Source organism: Prionailurus bengalensis, chromosome C2 (genome assembly GCF_016509475.1).
Source record: "Prionailurus bengalensis isolate Pbe53 chromosome C2, Fcat_Pben_1.1_paternal_pri, whole genome shotgun sequence".
Lineage (NCBI taxonomy): Eukaryota > Metazoa > Chordata > Mammalia > Carnivora > Felidae > Prionailurus > Prionailurus bengalensis.
The window spans coordinates 152,493,972-152,515,632 of record NC_057350.1 but is presented as its reverse complement, the minus strand read 5'-3'; the positions used below and the strand labels follow the sequence as shown (position 1 = coordinate 152,515,632).

At 45.0% G+C, this 21,661-nt stretch overlaps 1 protein-coding gene across 3 annotated transcripts; it reads left to right on the top strand.

Annotated features, from left to right (window-relative positions):
- The first annotated feature begins 474 nt into the window (after nucleotides 1–474).
- On the top strand, nucleotides 475–18,420 carry LOC122492132 (caspase-14-like). Of its 3 annotated transcripts, none has more exons than XM_043595694.1 (7): nucleotides 475–994; nucleotides 2,772–2,824; nucleotides 4,025–4,174; nucleotides 6,952–7,177; nucleotides 7,652–7,768; nucleotides 16,149–16,258; nucleotides 17,840–18,420. In XM_043595694.1, exons 1-7 carry the CDS (start codon nucleotides 634–636, stop codon nucleotides 17,939–17,941), a joined length of 1,119 nt encoding a protein of 372 aa, XP_043451629.1. In that variant the 5' UTR covers nucleotides 475–633; the 3' UTR covers nucleotides 17,942–18,420. The 3 variants fall into 3 exon arrangements, with proteins under 3 accessions (XP_043451629.1, XP_043451628.1, XP_043451630.1); XM_043595693.1 differs by lacking the exon at nucleotides 17,840–18,420 and adding an exon at nucleotides 16,886–17,831; XM_043595695.1 differs by lacking the exon at nucleotides 17,840–18,420 and adding an exon at nucleotides 16,738–16,854.
- The last annotated feature ends 3,241 nt before the right edge of the window (nucleotides 18,421–21,661 follow it).

The window sequence follows — 21,661 nt, the reverse complement described above, 5'->3', positions numbered from 1 at the left end:
TTTTTTAATGTTTATTCATTTTTGAAAGACAGAGAGAGACAGAGCACAGGCAGGGGTGGGGCGGAGAGGGGTGGGGGGGGGGGCGACACAGGATCAGAAGCAGGCTCCAGGCTCCGAGTTGCCAGCACAGAGCCCGACGCGGGGCTGGAACTCACGGACCCCGAGATCATGACCCGAGCCGAAGTCGGACGCTCAACCGACGGAGCCACCCAGGCGCCCCTCACCTGAAGAGCTTTCAGAACGGCTGATGCCTGGGTCTGCCACCCAGAAATTCGAATGTAATCAGCCGGGACTGTGGCCTGAGCTCGAGGAGTTAGTTAGCCAGGTGACCCTAACGCGCAGCCACGGCGGAGAACCACGGAGGAGCCCCCGCCACCAAGCCCTCCCTACCCGGGCTCCGAGGGTTAAGCGGGAACGGGCGGGTGGGGGCGGGGCCTCGAGGCAGGGGCGGGGCCGCAGAGGAAGCCTGGCGGGATCTCCAGGTCGCCGCCGCCAGCCCGCCCGGCCGTAGCTAAGACGAGCGGAAACGCCTCCGTTTTACAAAACAAAGGGAGAAACGGGAGGCGTGCGCGGCCCGCGGGGCTGAGACCTCGGCGGTTGGCCCCTCCGGCCCGGGCGCTGCAGCATCTCTGGATGGCCATGGCGACGAGCCTTGGGAGCGGCTGGCGCTGGGGGTCCGACGGCCGCCAGGCGCCTCCGAAGATCACGCCGACCGTGGAGGAGCTGCAGAGCCGCGTGCAAGAGACGCTGGACCTGCTGTCCCCGCGGGAGCTGAGCCACTTCCGCGTCCTCCTCAAGACCGTGGACGAGGGGCCGCGCGTGAGCCCCCTGCGGCTGGAGCTGGAGGGCGGCAGCAAGGCGGGGCTGGCCCGTCTCCTGGCCCAGCACTACTACCTGCCCGCCGTGTCGCGCGTTCTCATCAAGGTGCTGCAGCAGCTGCGCCGCGCCGACCTGCTGCCGCGCTGGCAGAGCGCGGAAGACGACGACCGCCGGGGTGAGCGGGGGCGCTGCCGCGAGCCGGGGCTGGGGGCTGGGCCCGGATCGGCGGCCGGGATGGGGGGCGGGGTGGTGGCGGCCGGGTTAGGGGGCGGGGCCCGGGTGCGCGGCCGGCGGCCCGGCGGAGGGGCGGAGCCTGGGTGAGAGTGGGGACAGCCGGGCCGGGGGGAGAGGTCCGGGGGACCTGGGGGCTGCCGGGGCTGGGGGCGGGTTCCCGGGCAGCCCGCGGGGCGGAGGCCAGCGGAGCCAGGGGCTGGCGGGTGCCCTAGGACCCAGGTGACGCGCGGTGGGAGGTGGGAACCTTGGGTGAAGCAGCCCGTAGAATCGCCATCCCCAGGCGCGGAATCCGAGTGATCCGTCGAAGAGCGGCCATCAGGGTTTACGAGCACATTTTGGGGGTCGGCTCAAAGAGCAGATCGACTCAGCAGCAGGCCTGAGATGCTTCGTTAACGACTACCTTCAAGAGATTATGATGTGGGAGGTTTCCAAATGATGCAGTGAGAAGCCCAGTGTTGGAAACCCCACTGTCACACCTCCAGGGGGTGTATTTATGGAAGGGGTGGCTCTTCTTGCACACCATGAGACCATTTGCCGTCAATCTGGGAAGATGTGGCTTATGATCAAGAAATGTAGTATGGAGCAGGTTGAGGGAGGTGGGGCTCCCCCCCCCCGGCCCGATTTGATAAACGGATGTGTACATAATACGTATGTGAGAGAGAGGAGAGAGAGGAAGCAGCACTTACATGGGAGCCACTTACATGGGAGCGACAGTAAAATGTACCGTCGGTGACCTCTGCCATCGGCATGCCTATGATCTGATTGAGCTTCTAGGTGTGTTACTGTTGCTGATTTTGTTTAGATTTGTAATGCATCACAACTGTAATGGCCCACCACACATGGCCTACAGGCAGAATACTGGCCCTGTGGAGCCTTGACTCTCCCTGCTTTCACTGCACCTACAAAGCACTTGTGTCGTCCCTCCCAGGTTCGTTGGTCATGTATCACTTTTGCTATCACCTCTTTAGACTGTTTGCGGCAAAGTGGGCTTTTTCTTCCAGAGTCATCCAACCTACACAATATTATGGCTCTACCCTGTAGGCACCCAATAAATGTTGGAATTAAATGCTAAGAGATTATGCTATTTTTTTAAATTTTATTTATTTATTTTTTCAACGTTTATTTTATTTTTGGGACAGAGAGAGACAGAGCATGAACGGGGGAGGGGCAGAGAGAGAGGGAGACACAGAATCGGAAACAGGCTCCAAGCTCCGAGCCATCAGCCCAGAGCCCGCCGCGGGGCTCGAACTCACGGACCGCGAGATCGTGACCTGGCTGAAGTCGGACGCTTAACCGACTGCGCCACCCAGGCGCCCCTATTTTTTTTTAATGCCTAGTTCCTTTACTTCAATTTTCCCTTTATTGATGTCTTAATCTCCTCTCCAGGAAGTACATGTGCAGTAATATGTCAGTTAGACCTTGTCCCTTTTTATCTCTGGCCTGGCTCTTCCTGCCCTTGTATTCCACTGCGGCCTACGGGAAGCCTGTTTTAAGTTTCCAGCCTCATGAGTTTGCAGGAAGGTGTTCATAATCCAGGGAACCTGTTCTAAAGCGAGGTTGAAGCCTGCTGGACCCCCAAAACGTAAGAGGCAACAGAATTCCTTGGGAGGAACTTCCTGTTAGTAGGGATGACAGTGGATCTTGATTAAAACTTAAAAAATGGGAAAATAATAATGTGTTTTTCCTGTTTTATTCTCTTTTCATGAAAATTCATGCAGAGATTCCAAGAAAGATTCTAAAGAGAAGCTATGACTGTGTGGATGGCGAACTGGTAAATATTTTTGCTCTCACTCCAGCACCGCACACTGGTTAGGAAAGATGGTATTTATTTAGCCGCTTGAACTGCCATTTTAACATTTTTTTGTGTGCTGTTCTTGTTGGTTAAAGACTATCTGTATGGTTTTCTCAAGCGGTCATATCTCACTGCTTTTTGTTAGGAGAGTGGAAGCTAAACTTTAGCCAGTTACAACCACTGTGCGTGCATTAACCCAACAAGGTAGGAACTGCTGTTATTTCTGTTTGACAAGTCAAGAAAAGTGAGGCAACTTCAATGGAAGTTCAATGCCTGGCTGTATGGCCTTGGACGACTACGTACATTGCTGGTTCTAGCGTTTGGTTTTTTTAAGTTTTACTGCGGAAATTTTGAACAAATGGTAAAGTGGGATAGAAAAACGAATCTCCCCAACTCCAGCCCAACGTACTTATGACCCTGCTTCAGCAAATTAGAAACATAGAGCCAATCTTGTTTTGTCTGCTCCCGCTCCCATTATTTTGAAGCAAATCCAGATAATCATTTCCCTTTCATCTACGGACACTTTCGTGTGGATCTCTGAATCTTTAGCAGGAGAAAGAGGTTTTGCAAAACATAACCACAATACCATTATTCTACCTAAAAACAACTTCCTTAATGTTTGCAAAGAGGCGGTTAGCATTCAGATATCCTTGACTCGTTCCTATGTCTTTTGCAGGTGGGTGGTTTGAATCAGGATACGGATTCATGCAGGGCCTACACAATTACAGTTGTTTGCTTTGTGCCTTAAGACTCTTAACTTAGGATGCTTCTTCTTTCTTTAGCCTTTTTTCTTGTTATTTATCTATTAAAGAAACCAAGTTGTCTGTAGAATGTCCCACATTCTGGATTTTGATGATTGCAGCCTGGTGTGGTCATTTACCGTTTCCTCTGTCCGCCATATTTCCTTAAACTGATACTCTAGCTATACGTAGGAATTTAAAACTGAGATTGGCCTATTAGTCCTAGTCTGAGGAAGATATTTGAAAGGCTTATAAATCAAGTCATGACTCCCCCCACCCCCGTTCCATAACTAATAAGAGAGACAATCAGTGTTGCATCCCTGATCCAAACTGGGAAACCTCACCATCCATCCCTAGAGAAACTCATGTTGTATCTATGACACATTTGGATTTATGGGTTTGGTTTGGTTTAATTATTGTTGACTTTCCTGGAAAATAGGACTGTTATGACCTGAGTGGCAAGCGGAAGGCTTTCCTCATGTGTGTGGAGAAGAACAGACCCGGGGCTCACCGGGACGTCATGCTAATGACCGAATGGCTTGGCCAATGCCAGTTTGAGCATACTTCGTGCATCGATCCAAACAAAATGGTAAAAATAAAAACAATGAGGAACCTAACTTGGATCTTCCAATTTTCCTTTCTTTTTTAAAAAATTGGGTTTTAACACCTGGTAAGAATCAGGACCTACCTGCTGCTCAATGACATGTGTGTCCTGATAAAACTCTTGATGCTTTTGTAATTTTATGTGTGCGATACCCTACCTCCCCTTCCAGTCAGGCAGGGACCTCTTGGGCTCCAGTCTTGGCCAGGGCCCTGCAGTTGAAGAGGGAAGGGAACCCCAGAAGGCATCCTTGGCAAGATGGGCGAGGGGGCCAAGGACAAGGCGGAGTCTGGAGTAGGCAAGTTCCAGAGCATTTAGGAGCAGGGAAGACCAAGGAAACCCCTTTGAGAGGTCATCAGGAGGCAGGCCAGAGGGATTCCAGCAGCATGAGTCTTTGTGGGACTCACTTGGAACCCTGGGAGAAGCGTGGGGAGGGAGCCGATAGCACTGGGCAGAATTGCGTTGTGACTTAACTAGATTGTACTGAAAAAAATAAGGTGGAAGAGGATGGTGGGAACTCCATTTGATCTCTTTGACCTTAGCTGAGACATGACTTAGACCTGCCCTTATTTAGGGACAGTAACATAGGAAAGCCCTTCTTAGATCCCAGGAGTCACTGCTAATGAATGTCAAGGAACAGCATAGCATGGGGTTGTGGATGCCACACAGGCTGCCTCGGCTGGAATCCTGTCCCTTGCTACTTGTTACCTTAAATCTGGTTCTCATCTGAGGGTGACTTGTCCCCCTCATTTGGCCATATCTGGAGCCATCTCTGGCTGTCACAACTGGAGGGTGCTACAATGGCCAGAACAGCCCCCGCAGCAAAGAACTTTCTGGCCCCGAATGTCCTTTCCCCGAGGATTGGACCAGAATCTCTTCATTTGCGTGGTTTTTAATCCTGTCCTTTTCATTCAGATGGCAGAAGCTGCCAATGTTCTTTTAGTTGATGCTCCTCAGGATCTTAAGTGGCTACTTTTCCTGCATCCTGGCAACGTTTATAAATATTTAGCAATGTCACTGGCAAAAGTATTTCATTGTTCGGAGTTTCGTCTTTCCGATTCTTCGTTTGGTTAAACATCCTTTGGCCATTTTTTTTCCTTCTGTAAATGATCTGTTCTGTCTTCCTTCGCCCTTTCTCCTACTGGGTGGTCTTTTTCTTGTTCTTATAGTTATTTTCCTGGATATTACTCATTTACAAAACGTACTGCAAATATGTTTCTCTTACCCTGTGACTTGATTTTTTGTTGTCCTAAGTCATATGGAAGTCTTTTAATTTTTTTGTGAGCAAACTTGTCAGTCTTTCTTGTCAGCTTCTTGTTGTTTGTGTCTTGATTAAACCCCGTGCCTTCCCAACTTAGAAAATGCTTAAATTATTTTTCTCTATAGCTTAAGGTTTTCCTTTCTACTCTGGAATCTTATTTTTGGAACAGTGTGAAGTAGGAAGCCTCACCTTATGTCCAGATGGATAGTCTGTTGTCTCAACATTTATTGAATAATGTGTCCTTCCCCCACATACTTAAAACTCTGCCTTTATTGTGAAATAAATTCCCATATATAATTCGATTGGTTTCTAGAATCTAAAATATTCCATTCATATATTTGTTTATACCTAAGCCAGTATCTCCCTGTTTCATTCACCATGATTTTTAAGGACATTTTGATGCCTGATAGGGCTATCCCTCCTCTCTCTCTCTCTCGGTCTCTCTCTTTCTGTCTTTTTTTTTTCTTATGAATATGCTTGGCTCTTCTGGAGGATTGTCTGTCCTCTGTGACCTGGAGAATAATCTGGTTAATTTCCACTGAAACCCTTTGGGATTTTGATTGCCATGACATTGAATTGAGATTCATTTGGAGTGAATCAGCAAATCAGTAGTATTAAGAGAAGCGTGGGCATGTCATGGCTTATTGTCGCCTCTTCCCTAAAGCTTTATCCTTTCTTCATTTAGGTTGATTCCTAGGTATTGTCCTAGTTTGGGTGTGACCCTGAATGGGACCCCCTTTTCTGTTATGGGGTTTAAAAGATTGTTGCCAGGTAACCGGAGTGGGGGGTGGGGGGAGAGGATCTTCGATCTTTGTGAGTTAATCTTGTATCCAGTCAGCTCACTGGCCTCTGGTTCCAGTAGTTACTTGGTTGATTATTTCGTATTTCTAGAAAGTCATGATATGTGTAAAAAATGAGTTTTGGCTCTTTGTTTACCGTATTTAGACTTCATTTCACTTTTACATGCTTTATTGAAGGGACTGGAATCTTGGCTACAAGGTTGACGGGAGCAGTGATGGCCACCATTCCCATCTTGCGTTTCTCTCTAGGGGGCTCGATTCTGATGACGCCTCTCCATAGGTTCTGGCAGGTGTATATTATTGGCAGATCCCTCCATCCCCTTCCATTTCTAGCTTATTGAGGGCATTAATTTTAGAAAACAGTAACTTTATATGTTAAAATAAGTTAATAATATAAAATTTACATACACTAACCCTTTGGGGAGCTATCATTATGTTGTTTTTTTTGCAGTAGAGAATCAGAAATGCCCTAATTCTGTTAAACAAGAACCAATGGCACAAACAGAAATTACGGGAATTCTGAGAGCAGCCAAAAGGGAAGGGACAAGTTCAGGAACTGATATTTACCTCATACGAACCCTGCCTGAGATGTAGTTATTTTCGTATTTGTCATATCCTCGGATTGCCTACTGAAAAGAACCATCTCCAGCATTTCTGATTTTACTTCCCTCCAGTTATTTTGAATATGTGATCCTATTTTACAGGAGTTACTTGGGAAAATATCATCATTTCGGGATGGACTCAATGAAATTAAGGATGATGTTGGCTGTTGCCTTGTTACTCTTATGTCCCACGGGGAGAAAGGCTTTATTAAGATGAAAGATGGTGAGAGAGTCAGCCTGGAGGACATTTTTGAAATGTTTAATAATAAAAATTGTCCGGCACTTCAAGAGAAACCAAAGATCTTTATAATTCAGGCCTGCAGAGGAGGTGAGTGGAGACTTCTTGGTCCAGTCCTGTGTCTAGGGCATTCTCATATGGATGACTGAGAAAAGAAAAAGAAGTTACAAATATTTATTTGTTTGTTTGTTTACGATCAGAGGCCCCTCGGCTGATGTGACTTTAGTTGTGTGGGGTACTGGAGATTTTGGGCTGGGAGGAAGGGACAGAAGGGACACTTACCTGGGATGGAATCATTAACTCTGGCTGAGGAATGGTCCCAGTCACTCACATCATGGGGTAGGCCAGGGAGCCTCAGATCTGCGAGAGATGTGTGCACTTTCCAAGGGCCATCCCGCCGTCCATGTGATGCCAGGCGACCTGCGGGGCCGATATCCGACTTCCGTAGCTTCTGTGGCTATTCCTCCCTCTTCTGGAGGTGCAAGCTTGTTGGGACGTTGATTAAGGGTTCCTGGTGTCAATGGCGCATTACTGTAGTGTGTATTTTTGTTCTCCAAAAAATAGAGAAAAGAGATAATGGTGTTGAGACAGACGATGAACCCATGGAGTCTGATGACGTATCTGAGAAGAGGAGGCTGCCCACGTTCAGTGATTACTTCATCATCTATCCTACCCAGGCAGGTGAGACAGCGAGGGTAGATGCCAGTGACACACACTTTCTTCCAGAAGGTTTAAGTTATTCGTGATGATTCTCAGAATCTTTTTTTTCAAATTATTTATTTATTTATTTATTTTTAGAGAGAGAGAGAGAGAGAGAGAGAGAGAGTGAGAGTGTGAGTTGGGGAGGGGCAGAGAGAGAAGGAGACACAGAATCCGAAGCAGGCTCCAGGCTCCCAGCTGTCCGCACAGGGCCTGACGTGAGGCTCGAATTCACAGACCGTGAGATCGTGACCTGAGCTGAAGCCGGATGCTTAACCGACTGAGCCACCCAGGCCTCCCTTAAATTATTTGTGCCTTACAAATTGACATCTAGAAGGAGAATCTTTTGTTAACCTCTCCATCTCCGTTTGCAAATGTTCCCACTTTTAGAGATGGCAGGTTGGCATCTCTCAACAAAAGAAGCAGATCATTCTTCCAGGAACGCACAGGCCCCCGAGCAAAGTATTGCATGGTGAATGAGAGGGCTGGCTCTCCTGTGAAAAAGATCTTGGCCCAAAAGCTAGTTCTGCCACTTAGTATATTGGAGACCTTCAGTATTTTTTAATTGCTAGCTATGTTAGTTTCTTCATGTAAAACGGGAATGATAGAATTCACTTATGTCTTTGGGACGTTATATAAATTGAATTCGATAAAGCAGATGTGCTTATCATAATTAATGGCATAGTGAATACAAAAAAAAAGAAATTAGATACTATTATTACTAATATGTTCTGCTAATAATATTATCATCATTGTTACTAATACTATTACTGATAATAAGTTAAAGTCCAAAAGAATCTGTGTATGCGAGGGTGGACTTGATTCACTTGTGAGGGGAAACAGAAATGTTGGAGCGATAGAATTAAGGGGTCCAGGACATTTCTTTAGGTTTTTTTTTTTTTTTAGGCTTATTGTTATTTAAAAACAAAATGTTTGTTGGTTTATTTAGAGAGAGCGAGAGCACATGCGAGTGGGGGAGGGGCAGAGAGAGATTTGAAGCAGGCTCCAGGCCCTGAGCTGTCAGCACAGAGCCCGATAATGGGGCTTGAACTCATGAACTGCGAGATCATGACCCAAGCTGAAGTTGGACGCTTAACTGACTGAGCCACCCAGGCACTGCTTTATCTTGACTTGAGAAGACGATTAAAGTAGCTTGCAAATATATATATATATATATATATTCCATCTCTATGTGGAATTTGATATAAAATGTGAGTGAAGAAATGCAAGCAAAGGAAACTAAGGGCCACCACTTAAAATGAAACCATCCTTAGTGGTAAGATGCGAGAAACTTCCCCACTAGGGTTAGACGAAAGATCTCACCCCTTGGTTGTTTCTCCAAGAGAGATGAAAGCATGTGGCCTCACAGAGACTGGCACACAGAAGTTCATAGCAGCTTGATTGGAAATAGCCAAAGACTGAAAACAACCCAAGTGACCATCAACAGGTGAGCGAATAAACAAATCCCGGTGTGCCCCACGTGGACTACCAGTCAGCGATAAAAGGAGATGAGCTCCTGATATAAACTAACTGCAGAATTATTATGGAACAGTTCAGGGTCAAGGCGAGAAACCTCATGCTCCAGTTTTGTGGAATGAATGAGTTTTATGACTGCTGGACTGTATATACATTTAAGGGCTAGAGACTCAGTATTGAACAGAAGAACTAAAACTCTCTGCCTCCACGGAGCTTCTGCGCTAGTGGGGGAGACAGATGAGAAACACAGAGAGAAACTATATGTTGTGCTACTTTATGATCCCATTTATATAAAGCTCTGAAACAGGCAAAACTAATCTGTGGTGTTAGAAGTCAGGATACTGTTTGCCCTCAGGGCTGCAGAGTGTTGGGGGTGGTAATGACCAGAGGGGGCAAGGAGGGGACTTCTGGAATGCCGGCATCATCTTGTTTCTAGATGTTTCTAGTTATGGGGTGTGTTCACTTTATGGAAGTTTATGGAGCTCTTCTGTACCCCTAAGGCTTTGCACACTTTGCTATGGGATGGTTCCCTTTCAGTGAAATGTTTACCAAAAATAAATAAAATAAAATAAAATAAAATAAAATAAAATAAAATAAAATAAAATAAAATAAAATATGTTAAATGCTGATAAGTGCTATGGAGAAAAATAATGCAGGGATGATGGTTATAGGGAGTGTCGAGGGAGAGGAGTGGAGATGGCCGTTTTAAAAAAGAGATGTGTAGAGGTGTCCCCATGGAGCAGCTGATTGTTGTGTGGACATTTGAGGGACATGAGAGAGGGACCTATGCAGATGTTTGAGAGAACTTGTGTTGTGACATACGAATACTTAGGATATAGGGACGCCTGGGTGGCTCAGTCTGTTGAGCATCCGACTTCGGCTCAGGTCATGATCTCACAGTTTGTGAGTTCGAGCCCCGCATCGGGCTCTGTGCTGACAGCTCAGAGCCTGGAGCCTGCTTTGGATTCTGTGTCTCCCTCTCTGTCCCTTCCTGCTTGTTGTCTCTACGTCTCTGTCAAAAATAAATCAACAGTAAAAAAAAAGAATACTTAGTATATAACAATAATAAAAATTCTATGTATACACAGACCACTAGAATAGAATAGAGAATGTACACGCAGAACCAGATATGCAGGACAACTAGGTATGTGACAAGCCATCACCAATTAGTGTTGAAAGAATGGGCTGTTCAATAAGTACTGCTGGGAAAACTGGCTTCTCCGTGGGAGAAAAACAAAAAATTATTTCTTGGCATAGGGTTCGTTGTATCTTTAATCACGTGAAATGTCCAGTACGTCTATAGTAATGCTCCTTTTATCTCTAATATTTGTGGCTTCCTTCTTTTGATCTTGATCAGTCTTGCCAGTGGTTTCATTAAGAACCTATTTTTAGGGGTGCCGGGCTTAGCATCTGGTTAAGCATCCGACTGCGGCTCAGGTCATGATCTCACGGTTTGTGAGTTCGAGCCCTGAGTCGGGCTCTGTGCTGACAGCTCGGAGCCTGAGTAGAATTCTCTCTTTCTCTCTCTCTCTCTTCTTCTCTCTCTGCCCCTTGTGGGATTTTCTCAATCTCACTCTCTCTCTGCCCCTTGCTCGCTTGTGCCCTCTCTCTCTTTCTCTCAAAAAAAAAAAAAAAAAAAAAAAAAAAAAGAACCTGTTTCTGGTTTTGTTCATTCTCTCTAGTATAGGTTTTTGATTTCGTTAATTTTGATTTCATAAATTTTCATTAAAATTTCCATTTTTCTTCATTCGGGGGTTTCTTCTACTCTTCTTTTCCCGACTATTTTGGTTAGATACTTGGCTCATTATTGTCTCTCTTTTCAAAAAATAAGCATTAAAAAAAAATTTTTTTTAACATGTATTCATTTTTGAGAGACAGAGCACAAGAAGGGGAGGGGCAGAGAGAGAGGGAGACACAGATCTGAAGCAGGCTCCAGGCTCTGAGCAGCCAGCACGGAGGCCTACGCAGGGCTCGAACTCACAAATTGTGAGATCATGACCTGAGCCAAAGTCAGACATTTAACCTACTGAACCACCCAGGCGTCCTCAAAATATAAGCATTTTCAAATAATCCCCTCTGAGTACTGCTTTTACTGTATCCCTCACATTATAACATGTAACTTTTTTTTTTTTTAACGGTTTTTTTTTATTCATTTTTGAGACAGAGACAGAGCATGAACGGGGGAGGGGCAGAGAGAGAGGGAGACACAGAATTGGAAGCAAGCTCCAGGCTCCGAGCCATCAGCCCAGAGCCCGACGCGGGGCTCGAACTCACGGACCGCGAGATCGTGACCTGAGCCGAAGTCGGCCGCCCAACCGACTGAGCCACCCAGGCGCCCCAACATGTAACTTTTTAAAAAGTGTTTATTTTGACAGAGAGAGAGAAAAAAAAGAGAGAGGGAGAGAGAGACCCTCCCTGATCTCATGCACCAAACTGTGAGACCATGACCTGAGCTGAAATCAAAAGTCAGTCACGTAACTGACCAAGCCACCCAGGTGCCCCAGCTATTAAGATATTGATACTGAGCTTGGAACTAACTACTTTAGTAAATGGATCTCTTAGGTATTTCTTTTGGCCTAGGAGTGCTGTGAAAAAATTACTGAGACACTAAGGGCACCATGAACTGAGAAAGTTTGGGATCTTCTGCCCAGAGGAATCTCCTGCACATGTATATACATGGACAAGATGACCGACTGTCCCAGTTTGCCTGAGATGGAGGGGTTTCCCGGGATACTGGACTTTTCAGTGCTAATACCAGGAAAGTGATGAATGGGGCTGAGTCAAGCACTCTACTCTGGGCACTCCTTTGAAGTTGCTTAGTGGGGCAAATGAAGGGGCAGGAATCTAAAAGCCACTGGGAGTGGTATATTCATACTGTAGGATACTGTGCCGCAGTTGAAAAGAATCATCATGGTGAAGTTTCAAATGCAACAGTTAATGAAAATAAGACAGCTGTGGGGCATCTGGGTGGCTCAGGTTGTGATCTCACAGATCGTGAGTTTGATTTCTTGGGCGTGGGATGAGGCGGGAGGGAGACTTTGCTGGATTCCTTTTATAATTTGAATTGTGAACCATTTGTGTTTGAGTCCATTTTTTGTTGCTTTTTGGATTCCACATACAAATGAAATTATATGGCAGGTCTTCCCTGTCTGGCTTATTTTACTTAGCAGCATACCCTCTAGTCCATCCATGTTGGCAAGATTTCTTTCTTTTTTATGGCTGAGTAATATTCTCTTGTGCATATGTGTGTGTGTACGCATGGGTGTCCATGTAAGATAAATATACATCTATATTTTTATCTACTCATCTACTGATAGATGAATTGTGAACCATTTGAATGTATTATCTATTCAAACAATGGATTTAATCACGGCTTGACTTTTGGCTAAGATCGAGGGCAAAAAAGGTGGATTTAAAACATTTTAAAGTTATCCTCTTTTAGAAAGTAGATTTCAACAAAATTCGGGCTTCCGACATCTAGTTCACCGTTGAAGTTTATAGCAGCTACCTGACCCCTGTGAGTTCTAGAGCCTGTCCCTCCTGGCCTGTGACCAAGCCATCTCACCTATATATGAGAAGCTATAAGGTGTTCATGTGTTCATTGGCTACTTGTTTTCAGTCTTGTGAGTGATTGGAGCTCTTGTTCTATGGCCAGAGTCATCATCTAATGCAATGTTGGGGGAATCCCGGTCCTGATGACTTTTTAATTTGACCCTGTTTGGTAAATCTGCGGAAATTCACTAGCTTTCAGCCCGAGTCTAAAGCTCTCCAGTTTTACTCATCGGACTCATTTTTTTGTGGCCTAGAGTCTGTCCTGAGGACTGAACCCGTGGCCATGGACGACAATAGCTGATTATTTTCAAAGTGCCAAGAAATGTATAATCTTTCATTTAATAAGATGCTTGGCAGCTACACTGATTTTCGCTCTGCTGACTGGCACATCCTCCACGGGGTTGCAGACCATGTTAGGTTAGAGGCTTTCAAATGTTATTTGCCACAACCTACAGGAAGAAAGAGCTATTGTGTTGCATCAAATCTAATGCCTTGATTGTAAGACATACCATTATTTTGTGTCCTCAGGGAGCTACCAATTAATTACTCTGTGACATGGAAGAGATTATATAGCACATCCAGATTTCAGAGATGCCTAAGTGGGGGGGGGGGGGGGCAGAAAACTTCAATATTAGAATTGACAAAATCTACACTTCACTATAGTCTATCACATATATTTATGTAAAAGTATAAATACACATGTAACACACTAGTTTTATAAATTATAGCTACCCTTGCTGCATTGGTGTACTTTAATATTTTCTACTATATCCCATTTTATCCCATTTTCAAAAAAGGCAGTTTCATTTTTTTTTAATTAATTAATTAATTTATTTTGAGAAAGAGAGAGAGAGAAAGTACAAGCGGGGAAGGGGCAGAGAGATGGAGAGACAGAATCCCAAGCATGGGATGAGCCATGGGGCTTGAACTCCCAACCATGAGATCATGACCTGAGCGGAGATCAAGGGTTGGATGCTTAACTGACTGAGCTGCCCAGGCGCCCCTAAAAAAATACAGTTTCAGTATGCTAAGTTGATTTGTTGGCTGATAATTGGGCCGCAACCTGCAGTTTGAAGAACACCGGATGGATTGTCAAACATCGTGATGTGGTGCTTCTAACTCAGATTTACTCCAAGAGGGACAATGCTGAAATTGCTGTATGGTTCCTATACTAAACAGATACGTTTTGTGGATTTGTTTACAACTTTATGGAGATATAGTTGAAGTATGAGCTGTACATATTCCACGTGTACCATTCGAACAGATGGAAGTATGTGTTCATGACACCATCACCATGATCAAGACAAGCAAATATTGCCATCACCGCAAAAAGTTTCTTCATGTTTGAATCTGTCCCAACCTCCATCCCCATCCCTGAGTCACCACGGTTGTGTTTTCTGTTACCACTGATTAGATTATATTTTCTGGAATTTTATAGGACTAGAATTATATAGCATGTAGGTTTCCTCCCTCCCTCCCTTCCTTCTTGTCTTCTTCCACTCAGCATAATGGTTTCGGGTTGTACCCATGTCGTTTTGTATATCAGTCGCTCATTCCTTTTTATTTCTGAGTGGTATTTAGTTGTGTGAATATAACACAATGTTAACACAATGCGCGCAGCCATTCACTTGTTACTGAACATTTAAGTTGTTTCTAGGTTTTGCTTATTACAGATGAAGCCGCTGTGAACACACGTGTGTACATCTTTGGGCATATGTTTTTGTTCTCCTTGGGTACATACGAAGAAGTGGAATGGTTGGTTCACATAGCAGGTGTGTTTGACTTTTAAAGAAACTGCCAAGTTGAAAATTCTTTTTCAATGTGGTTGTATTGTTTACATTTCCGCCAGCAGCGTATGAGAGTTCCGGTTGCTTCACATCCTCATTATCAGTTGGTTTGATCTGTTTTTAAATTTTAGACAGTCTGATGGGTATAGAATAGTATCACCTTGTAGTTTTAATTTGCATTTCTTGGAGGCCTAGTGATTATCTTTTCCCGTACGTGTTGTCCGCTCACATATCTTCTTTTGCTAAATGTCTGTTCATGTGTGTTGTCCAATTTTTTATTGGGTTGTTGGTTTTCTTATGAAGTTGTAAGAATTATTTTCTTTTTAATTTTTTTTAAGTTTATTGATTTTGAGAGACAGAGGAGGGGCAGAGAGAGAGGGAGAGAGAGAATCCCAGGCAGGCTCTGTGCTGTCAGCACAGAGCCCAAAGTGGGGCTCGAGCTCACAGACTGGGAGATCATGACCTGAGCCGAAACCAAGAGTCGGACGCTTAACCAACTGAGCCACCCAGGCACCCCTGAGAATTATTTATATATTCTGGATACAAGTTATTTGCCTGGTATGTATTGCAAATATTTCTCCCAAACTATGGCTTGCTTTTCATTTTCTTAATAACGTGTTTCAAAAAACAAAAGTTTTTAATTTCGATGAAGTCCAAATTGGCATCTTTTTCTTTTGTGGCTTATGCTTTTTGTGTTCTAAGAAACCTTTGCCTATATTGAGATTGCAAAGGTGTATCCATGGTTTTTTTTTTCTGTTCCAACCTAGATTTATTATCAGAGGGTACGATTTTGATATTCCCATCAAATTTCCACACTAAAAAAAGACACGTTTCGTGTTTTTTACTAACTACTAATAAAAACAATTCCACTAAATTTTTTTGAGGACCCCAAAATAAATTCTATACTGATGTATTTGGGGGATATTTAGTTTAAGATCCTATAGCAAAAGTCAGAAATAAAAAAAAAAAAAAAATAGATGGGGCACCTGGGTGGCTCAGTTGGCTGGTCATCTGACTCTTGATTTCAGCTCAGGTCATGATTTCATAGTTGGTGAGTTTGAACCCCACATTGGGCTCTGCACTGATAGTGCGAGCCTGCTTAAGATTCTCTCTCTGTCTCTGTCTCTCTCTCTCACTTCCCCCACCTTCAAAAATAAATAAACATTAAGAGATATAGAAAGAAGGGATAAATGAAGGAAATATGGCAAAATGATAACTGTTGAATCTGGGGGATGATCATATGGGAGTTTGTTAAACTTTGCTTTCTCCTTTTGTGAATATTTGAAAAGTTTTATTTTAAAAATTGATTGATAGAAGAGACTTGCCCTCTTGAGGGGTTACGTGCTGTTGGTCACAGGAGTCCCCTGGGAGGCTCAGTGCTTCCTCTTTCTGTGTCTGTGTCTCTTCTGGACCCGGGCCCACTCCTATTAATACAAGAATGCTTCCGTATTCTCAGTTCAAAACCATTTTACAGGTTTCACTATGGGTAAAAGAAAAGTTCGGTGCAACCAGAGGAGGAAAACACATGAAATATTTTCACTTTGTAGATCACGTTGCTTTACGGCACCCTCGCACGGGCTCGGTGATGATCGAAGCGATGGCGGAGGTCTTTAAACAGCATGGAAATAAGTGGCACATCGCTGACTTTTTCACCAAAGTAAGTCGATTCTAAGTGAACACGTGCTTCATTCATGTACTTGATCGGAGCATTTTCATGAGGTTGGCTTTACCCGTGAAAATAGGGGAGATACTGAAAAGTTGCTTGGAAGTGATGGGCCGATCATGACTTACAATGACCGTAGCATTCAGAAAACATGGTTGAGCCACCTGCCGAGGGAAACAGAATGACACCTTCCGTTCCTTGCTAATAGAAGGGCATTGGATATTAGGTGAGCCTTAAAGACCCTGCCTGCTGTGTAGCCCACCATGGCAGCCAGCTTTGGCCCGACTCAGCACCCCTAGAGAGGGCAGAGCCTTAGGACATCTCTAAGGACAGACTCCAGCTCACATTTGTCTCCCCAGCTCGTAGCCCATAGTAAGCATTCACTGAATGAACACGTGCTCGATAATGGCGGTTGATGTGCACACGAACCCTAGTTTGGAGAATGGCCCGATTATTGTAGTTTATCGTATCAGGATTGAAGAGAAATTTCCTTCTCATTCTGAGAGGTTTACGCCCACAGAGAGCTAATGAGAAGAGATCAGAGAAGCGCCCAGGAACAGCGAGGCTAACATCGATTGCGGGGCTCACTCCACGCCAGTTACCATTCTCTGCGCTTCCCAGATACGAATCCAGTTAAGCTTCCCAACACCCCTCAGGGACCTCCTGGGATTCCCATCCCCTGTGACAGATGGGGGCGAGTCGGTGGCCGAGCTGGCACCCCAGCCTGGGCAGAGTGCTTCTAGAGTTCATGCCCTAATCACAATTACAAATGAATTACTCCACACCTGCCCAAGGTATGGTAACTATTTTTGTTTCTTGAAAATAGAAAGATTTAATTTTAATCATTTACATATGATGCTTAACAGCCCTTCAAACTCCTTCTCACCTCATTTGAGGTCAGAGTTGGGTGGGGGTGGGACGTGAAAGGGAGGGACCACAGACAATTTTGACAGTCACTCCAACCATGTGCCCGAGTATCTTCTATTGCTCAGTTTCTCTGAGAAAACAGTTTCTTGTCAGCGTCTCAGCAATGTTATAATAAAGACAGATTTGGCCAACTGTAAATGGAAATCCATCGTAGCTAAGGCTAGCTGAAAAATTGTTTGGCTGACCGACGTTCATTAAGCCTTTACCGAACACCCTTTATTTTTAAAGTGCTTGCTGAGTAGACACTGGCAAAGAAAAAAAAAAAATCCATAAATGAGCATGATGGGGCCTTTGCATTAAAGGCCCGCCCTCACGGCCCAGTGACGTGGAAGGGTGGCCGATGTGCTCACAACCAACCCTGGGATTATAGGGCCACGGGGTGCTTTGGACATAACGTAACGCAACCCTCTCATTTCACGGCGGGTTCCCTTGCCTACTCATCCCCAGGGGCAAGTCGAGACCAGACCCAGGTCTGTGGACCCTGGAGTCCAGAGAGCTGCATTCCAGGCACTTGGGGGGCCATGCTCCTTCTACCGCCATTTGCATGTTGCTTTCCGAAATGCGTAGAATTCTGCCATTTCAGGCCGTAGGGTTGACTAAAAGGCTTTCGCTCAGGGCTTTTGAACAGTCTGTACTTTAATCCTCCAGGTGAATAACAGAGTGGTGCACACTGAGTTTCATCTACACGAGGAACCCATAAAAGTGTCACTTGTCATGGAGTCGACTTTAACTAAATCTGTGTACTTTTGACGTCGGGAGGATGAAAAGCTAAGGGCTGCTTTGTAACCGACGGTGTAAAGAACAGAGAGCGTCTGTAGCGCGGTTCGAATGGTTATCATTTGGGGTTATTTCTGTCACCAGTTGTACTTCTCCGGTTTGTTTTGCATTTATGTGTATTTTTCCAAGATTGGGCCACGTATAGTTGGCGCTTGTAAATAATTTGACTTCTTTGAAAAGATCACTGTTTTTGAAAATGGGCTTTCCTGAGCTGTTACCAAAACAGGGAAGCCCAGCTCGATTTGTGGACCATTTTTATAATGTGCTTCCCTTACTGATGACACTCCACCCTCTCCTACTTTGGTGCTGGCGTTCATCCTCGTTTTCTTGGCTTAGTCTTCAAGAGCTGTCTCTGTGTAGTCCTGTCCTGGCTCGCCCGATTTCCTCCATGTTGTTGTCTGCAGCCAGACTCGTCTCCTTTTTGACTCCGTAAGCCATTCTCGAGTCTGACCCGGGTGTCTTCGTTTGTACTTTGTTGTCCTCGATGCCTCGTGTTTCCACCCTCCACCCATTCCCCAGTGTACTTTGTTGTCCTCGATGCCTCGTGTTTCCACCCTCCACCCATTCCCCAGCTTCTCCCTTGCTGCGCGGTACCTCTGAATGCTGTTTTCTCTGCCTGGGATGCTCTGTTCCACTCCAGTCCTTTCCGCCCCTCCTGGTTTGGGTCAAGCATCCTTTGCACGGGAAAGTTTTTCGCCGAGGCCTCGTGCTAGGTCAGCTCTTCCCGAGTGCTCACAGACCGAGTGCTTTTCTTCTGCAGCATTTAGCACCACTGTACTTAAAGGACTGTGCAGTGGCCACGAATCTCTCTCCAGTTCAGTCATAAGCTCCAAGAGGCAGAGGCTGTGTGTCTCATTCATTGCTGTATCCCAGCTTCCATCGGTGCCTTAAGACATAAGAAGCGATGTGATGAATGTTTGGTGAATGACTAGTCTCTTTTAATTGTTTTGTCCATTCATCAGACCTCGCCTCATTACCTCTGTGCATCTGGCCACCTTCCGGCCATCCCCACCTGGCTGGTTGTCGTGTGGCGTCTTTAACTCCCTAAATTGGAAGTCAACCTACATTTCCCTTAAATCTCTTTACAAAACCCATCCCATTGTGAATAATCCTCTGACTCCCCACTGCTTTCGGAATATACTCAGATTGCCCTAGGAGAATATTCCAAGTCCTTCTCTGTCAGGCCTGTACTGCCCGTTTGTCCTGGGTCTTGACCACACGGGATGATTTGTCCTCCCCTCAGGCATCCCCTCTCACAAAATCAGGCTTGTGGGTTAATGAGTGTTGAATGAATGCTCTTGGCTATGTTCATTGAACAATGAACTATGGTTCCTTCTCTCCCTTCTGCCTGAAGCGTCCTTTGTTCTGTGTGCTTTCTCTACACCACACATTCTTTAGGGTGCGGCTTGGGTCCCATCCCACCAGAAGGAAAACTGTATGTAGACTAGCGTTTACTTAGAGTTCACCAACTCCGGGCTGAAGATGAGCTTTCATTGTGATTGTGTTCTCACTTTTCGTGTAACTTTGGACTATACTAAACCCTGGTTTCCACATCATAAAAGGAGATTTGGCTGAGAACTCATCCAGTCACTGGACTTCCCTGAACTTTGGCCTCTTAATAAACTGTTCATGAATATGCTGCAGGTGTGGCTATTCCTGATCCTAGAGGTTCAAGCTGGAAGTTGTGTGAGACCATTGGGCCTGTATGAGGATACAGGTGTTCGGTGAAAATGCTCTGAAGACTGAGGGTCACGATGACTGAAGCAACCCGGAATCTCCAGGCCTGTCTCCATTTCAGGGACAATTGTGTCCTTTTTAGTTAATGTGATTTTTCAAGTCTAAATACGTGTGATTTAATTTTGAAAACTTTTGAGTTTTGATGTTTGATATGTGACTTTGCTTTTTTTTTTTTTTTTTATAGACCATTAAAATGTCACCTTGGTTCATAAAATATGAACATCAGGCGAGACTTCTCTGTTCATTTTGCATCCTGTGCCATCCTGGGACTCCAGGCCCAGGGACTCATTTCAGGGGGACGGCAGCAGCTAACACAGGCAATAGCTCGTTTCCTGAGGCAGGTTAAGTGACTAGCTCAGAGTCCCAGTTAGCAATGCGGCAGTGCATGAAATACATTCCAGTGCATGAAAATACAAGACAAAAAGTGCCAAGTGAGAGAGAAAAGTTCTAAGACAGAATCCTTTCAACAAACGGGCCCATGCCAGTTAACTAAGGGAATGAATGAGCTTTGGGGCAAAGGAGGGAACAGTTATTTTGGAACATTTGCTCAGGCCACGGCAGGTAAGATTCCTGGAGAGGACTGGGGCATGGCTGGATACCAGACAAACAGGTCAAGGAGGAGCAAGGAGGAAGTCAGGTTAGAGAGGGAGGTGGGAAGGTGCCCAAGATGGACTTGAAGCCTGGGGCCAACTTGGTGTCCTCCGTATTCTCTCGGCTGTAAACCAGAACAGGGTCTCCTCTAGCCATCCAATGCCACATGAAGTGTATCCCCCCAAAACTACAGTCCCTACCACAATTCTGCATTTGGAAAAAAACTTAAGCCGAGTTTTTCTCTCTTTAAATATGAATGCCCAAGATCAAAAGTTTGCCAAAGGAAATTCCGAGAGTTTTATTTAAAAAGGGCACAGGGGGAGGGGAGGGGGCGCCTGAGTGGCTCAGTTGGTTAAGCATCCAACTTCGGCTCAGGTCGTGATCACATGGCTCTTGAGTTTGAGCCCCGCAAAGGGCTCTGTGCTAACAGCTCAGAGCCTGGAGCCTGCTCTGGATTCTGTGTCTCCCTCCCCCACTCTCTCTCTCTCTCTGTCTCAAAAAAAAAAAAAAACAGGCACGGATAAAAAATGTTGCAGAAACTTGTGCAGACGACCGGGGACCCTGGAAGGTGGGGAGGACACTTAGCTGCTCGCTACAGATTTTCTTTGACAAGTGCCTCTTGGGCCATGGGCTCCCCACCGTGGTTTACTATAGTACCTTCTTCATCTTTGGACTTTTGTTGATTCATTTCCTCACCAAGGATTTTCCTTACGTGGATTAGTTCTCAAGAGCAAAGTTGTTTTGTGAGAAAAATACTATTTTGTGGACAAACACCCAAACATAATTACAGTACAGTGTCCTCCTTGCAACAAAGGAAGTAGTCCTGGGACTCCAGTGTGCATATGGGAGGGAGCTGTTGAGGTGGCTGGGGAAGCCCCTCCAGTCATGCCATACAGTGACAGAAAACTGCCCCAAAGCCACCTGTTCTATTTTCCACATAGCTATTTTTTCTTTGGGAGCCAAAATGTCTCCAGATATTTTCAGCAGTTTCTAAGGATGCTTAAACCCATTCCTAAGTTTTCATTCCTTCTCTATCGGCTGCAATGGGGTTTTGTTTTTTTTTTTTTAATTGTTTAACCTGTGTTCCTCAGAAAATTTCAAAAATGCTAAAAATGAGACGAAAAAAAAAACTCACCCAGTTTCTCTACTAGTATATTAGTGGTTCTTAGCCTGGCTACACATTAAAATTACCTAGGGAGGTACTTGTAAGAATCAGATTTTTTTAAGTCCTGGGAATGTAATATAGTTAATAATATCATACTGTGTATTTCACTGTTGCTAAGAGGGTAAAAGTTCTCATCACAAGAAAAACACACTTTTTGTAACTGGATGGTGACAGATTTTAACTAGATTCATTGTGGTGAT

Bases quoted from the DNA above. Each gene is read 5' to 3' on its own strand.
- LOC122492132 (XM_043595693.1), top strand. From the start codon at position 634: ATGGCCATGGCGACGAGCCTTGGGAGCGGCTGGCGCTGGGGGTCCGAC. The intron at 7,178-7,651 runs GTGAGTGGAGAC...TCCAAAAAATAG, and splicing joins AATTCAGGCCTGCAGAGGAG to AGAAAAGAGATAATGGTGTT. The intron at 16,259-16,885 runs GTAAGTCGATTC...TGCGCTTCCCAG, and splicing joins TCGCTGACTTTTTCACCAAA to ATACGAATCCAGTTAAGCTT.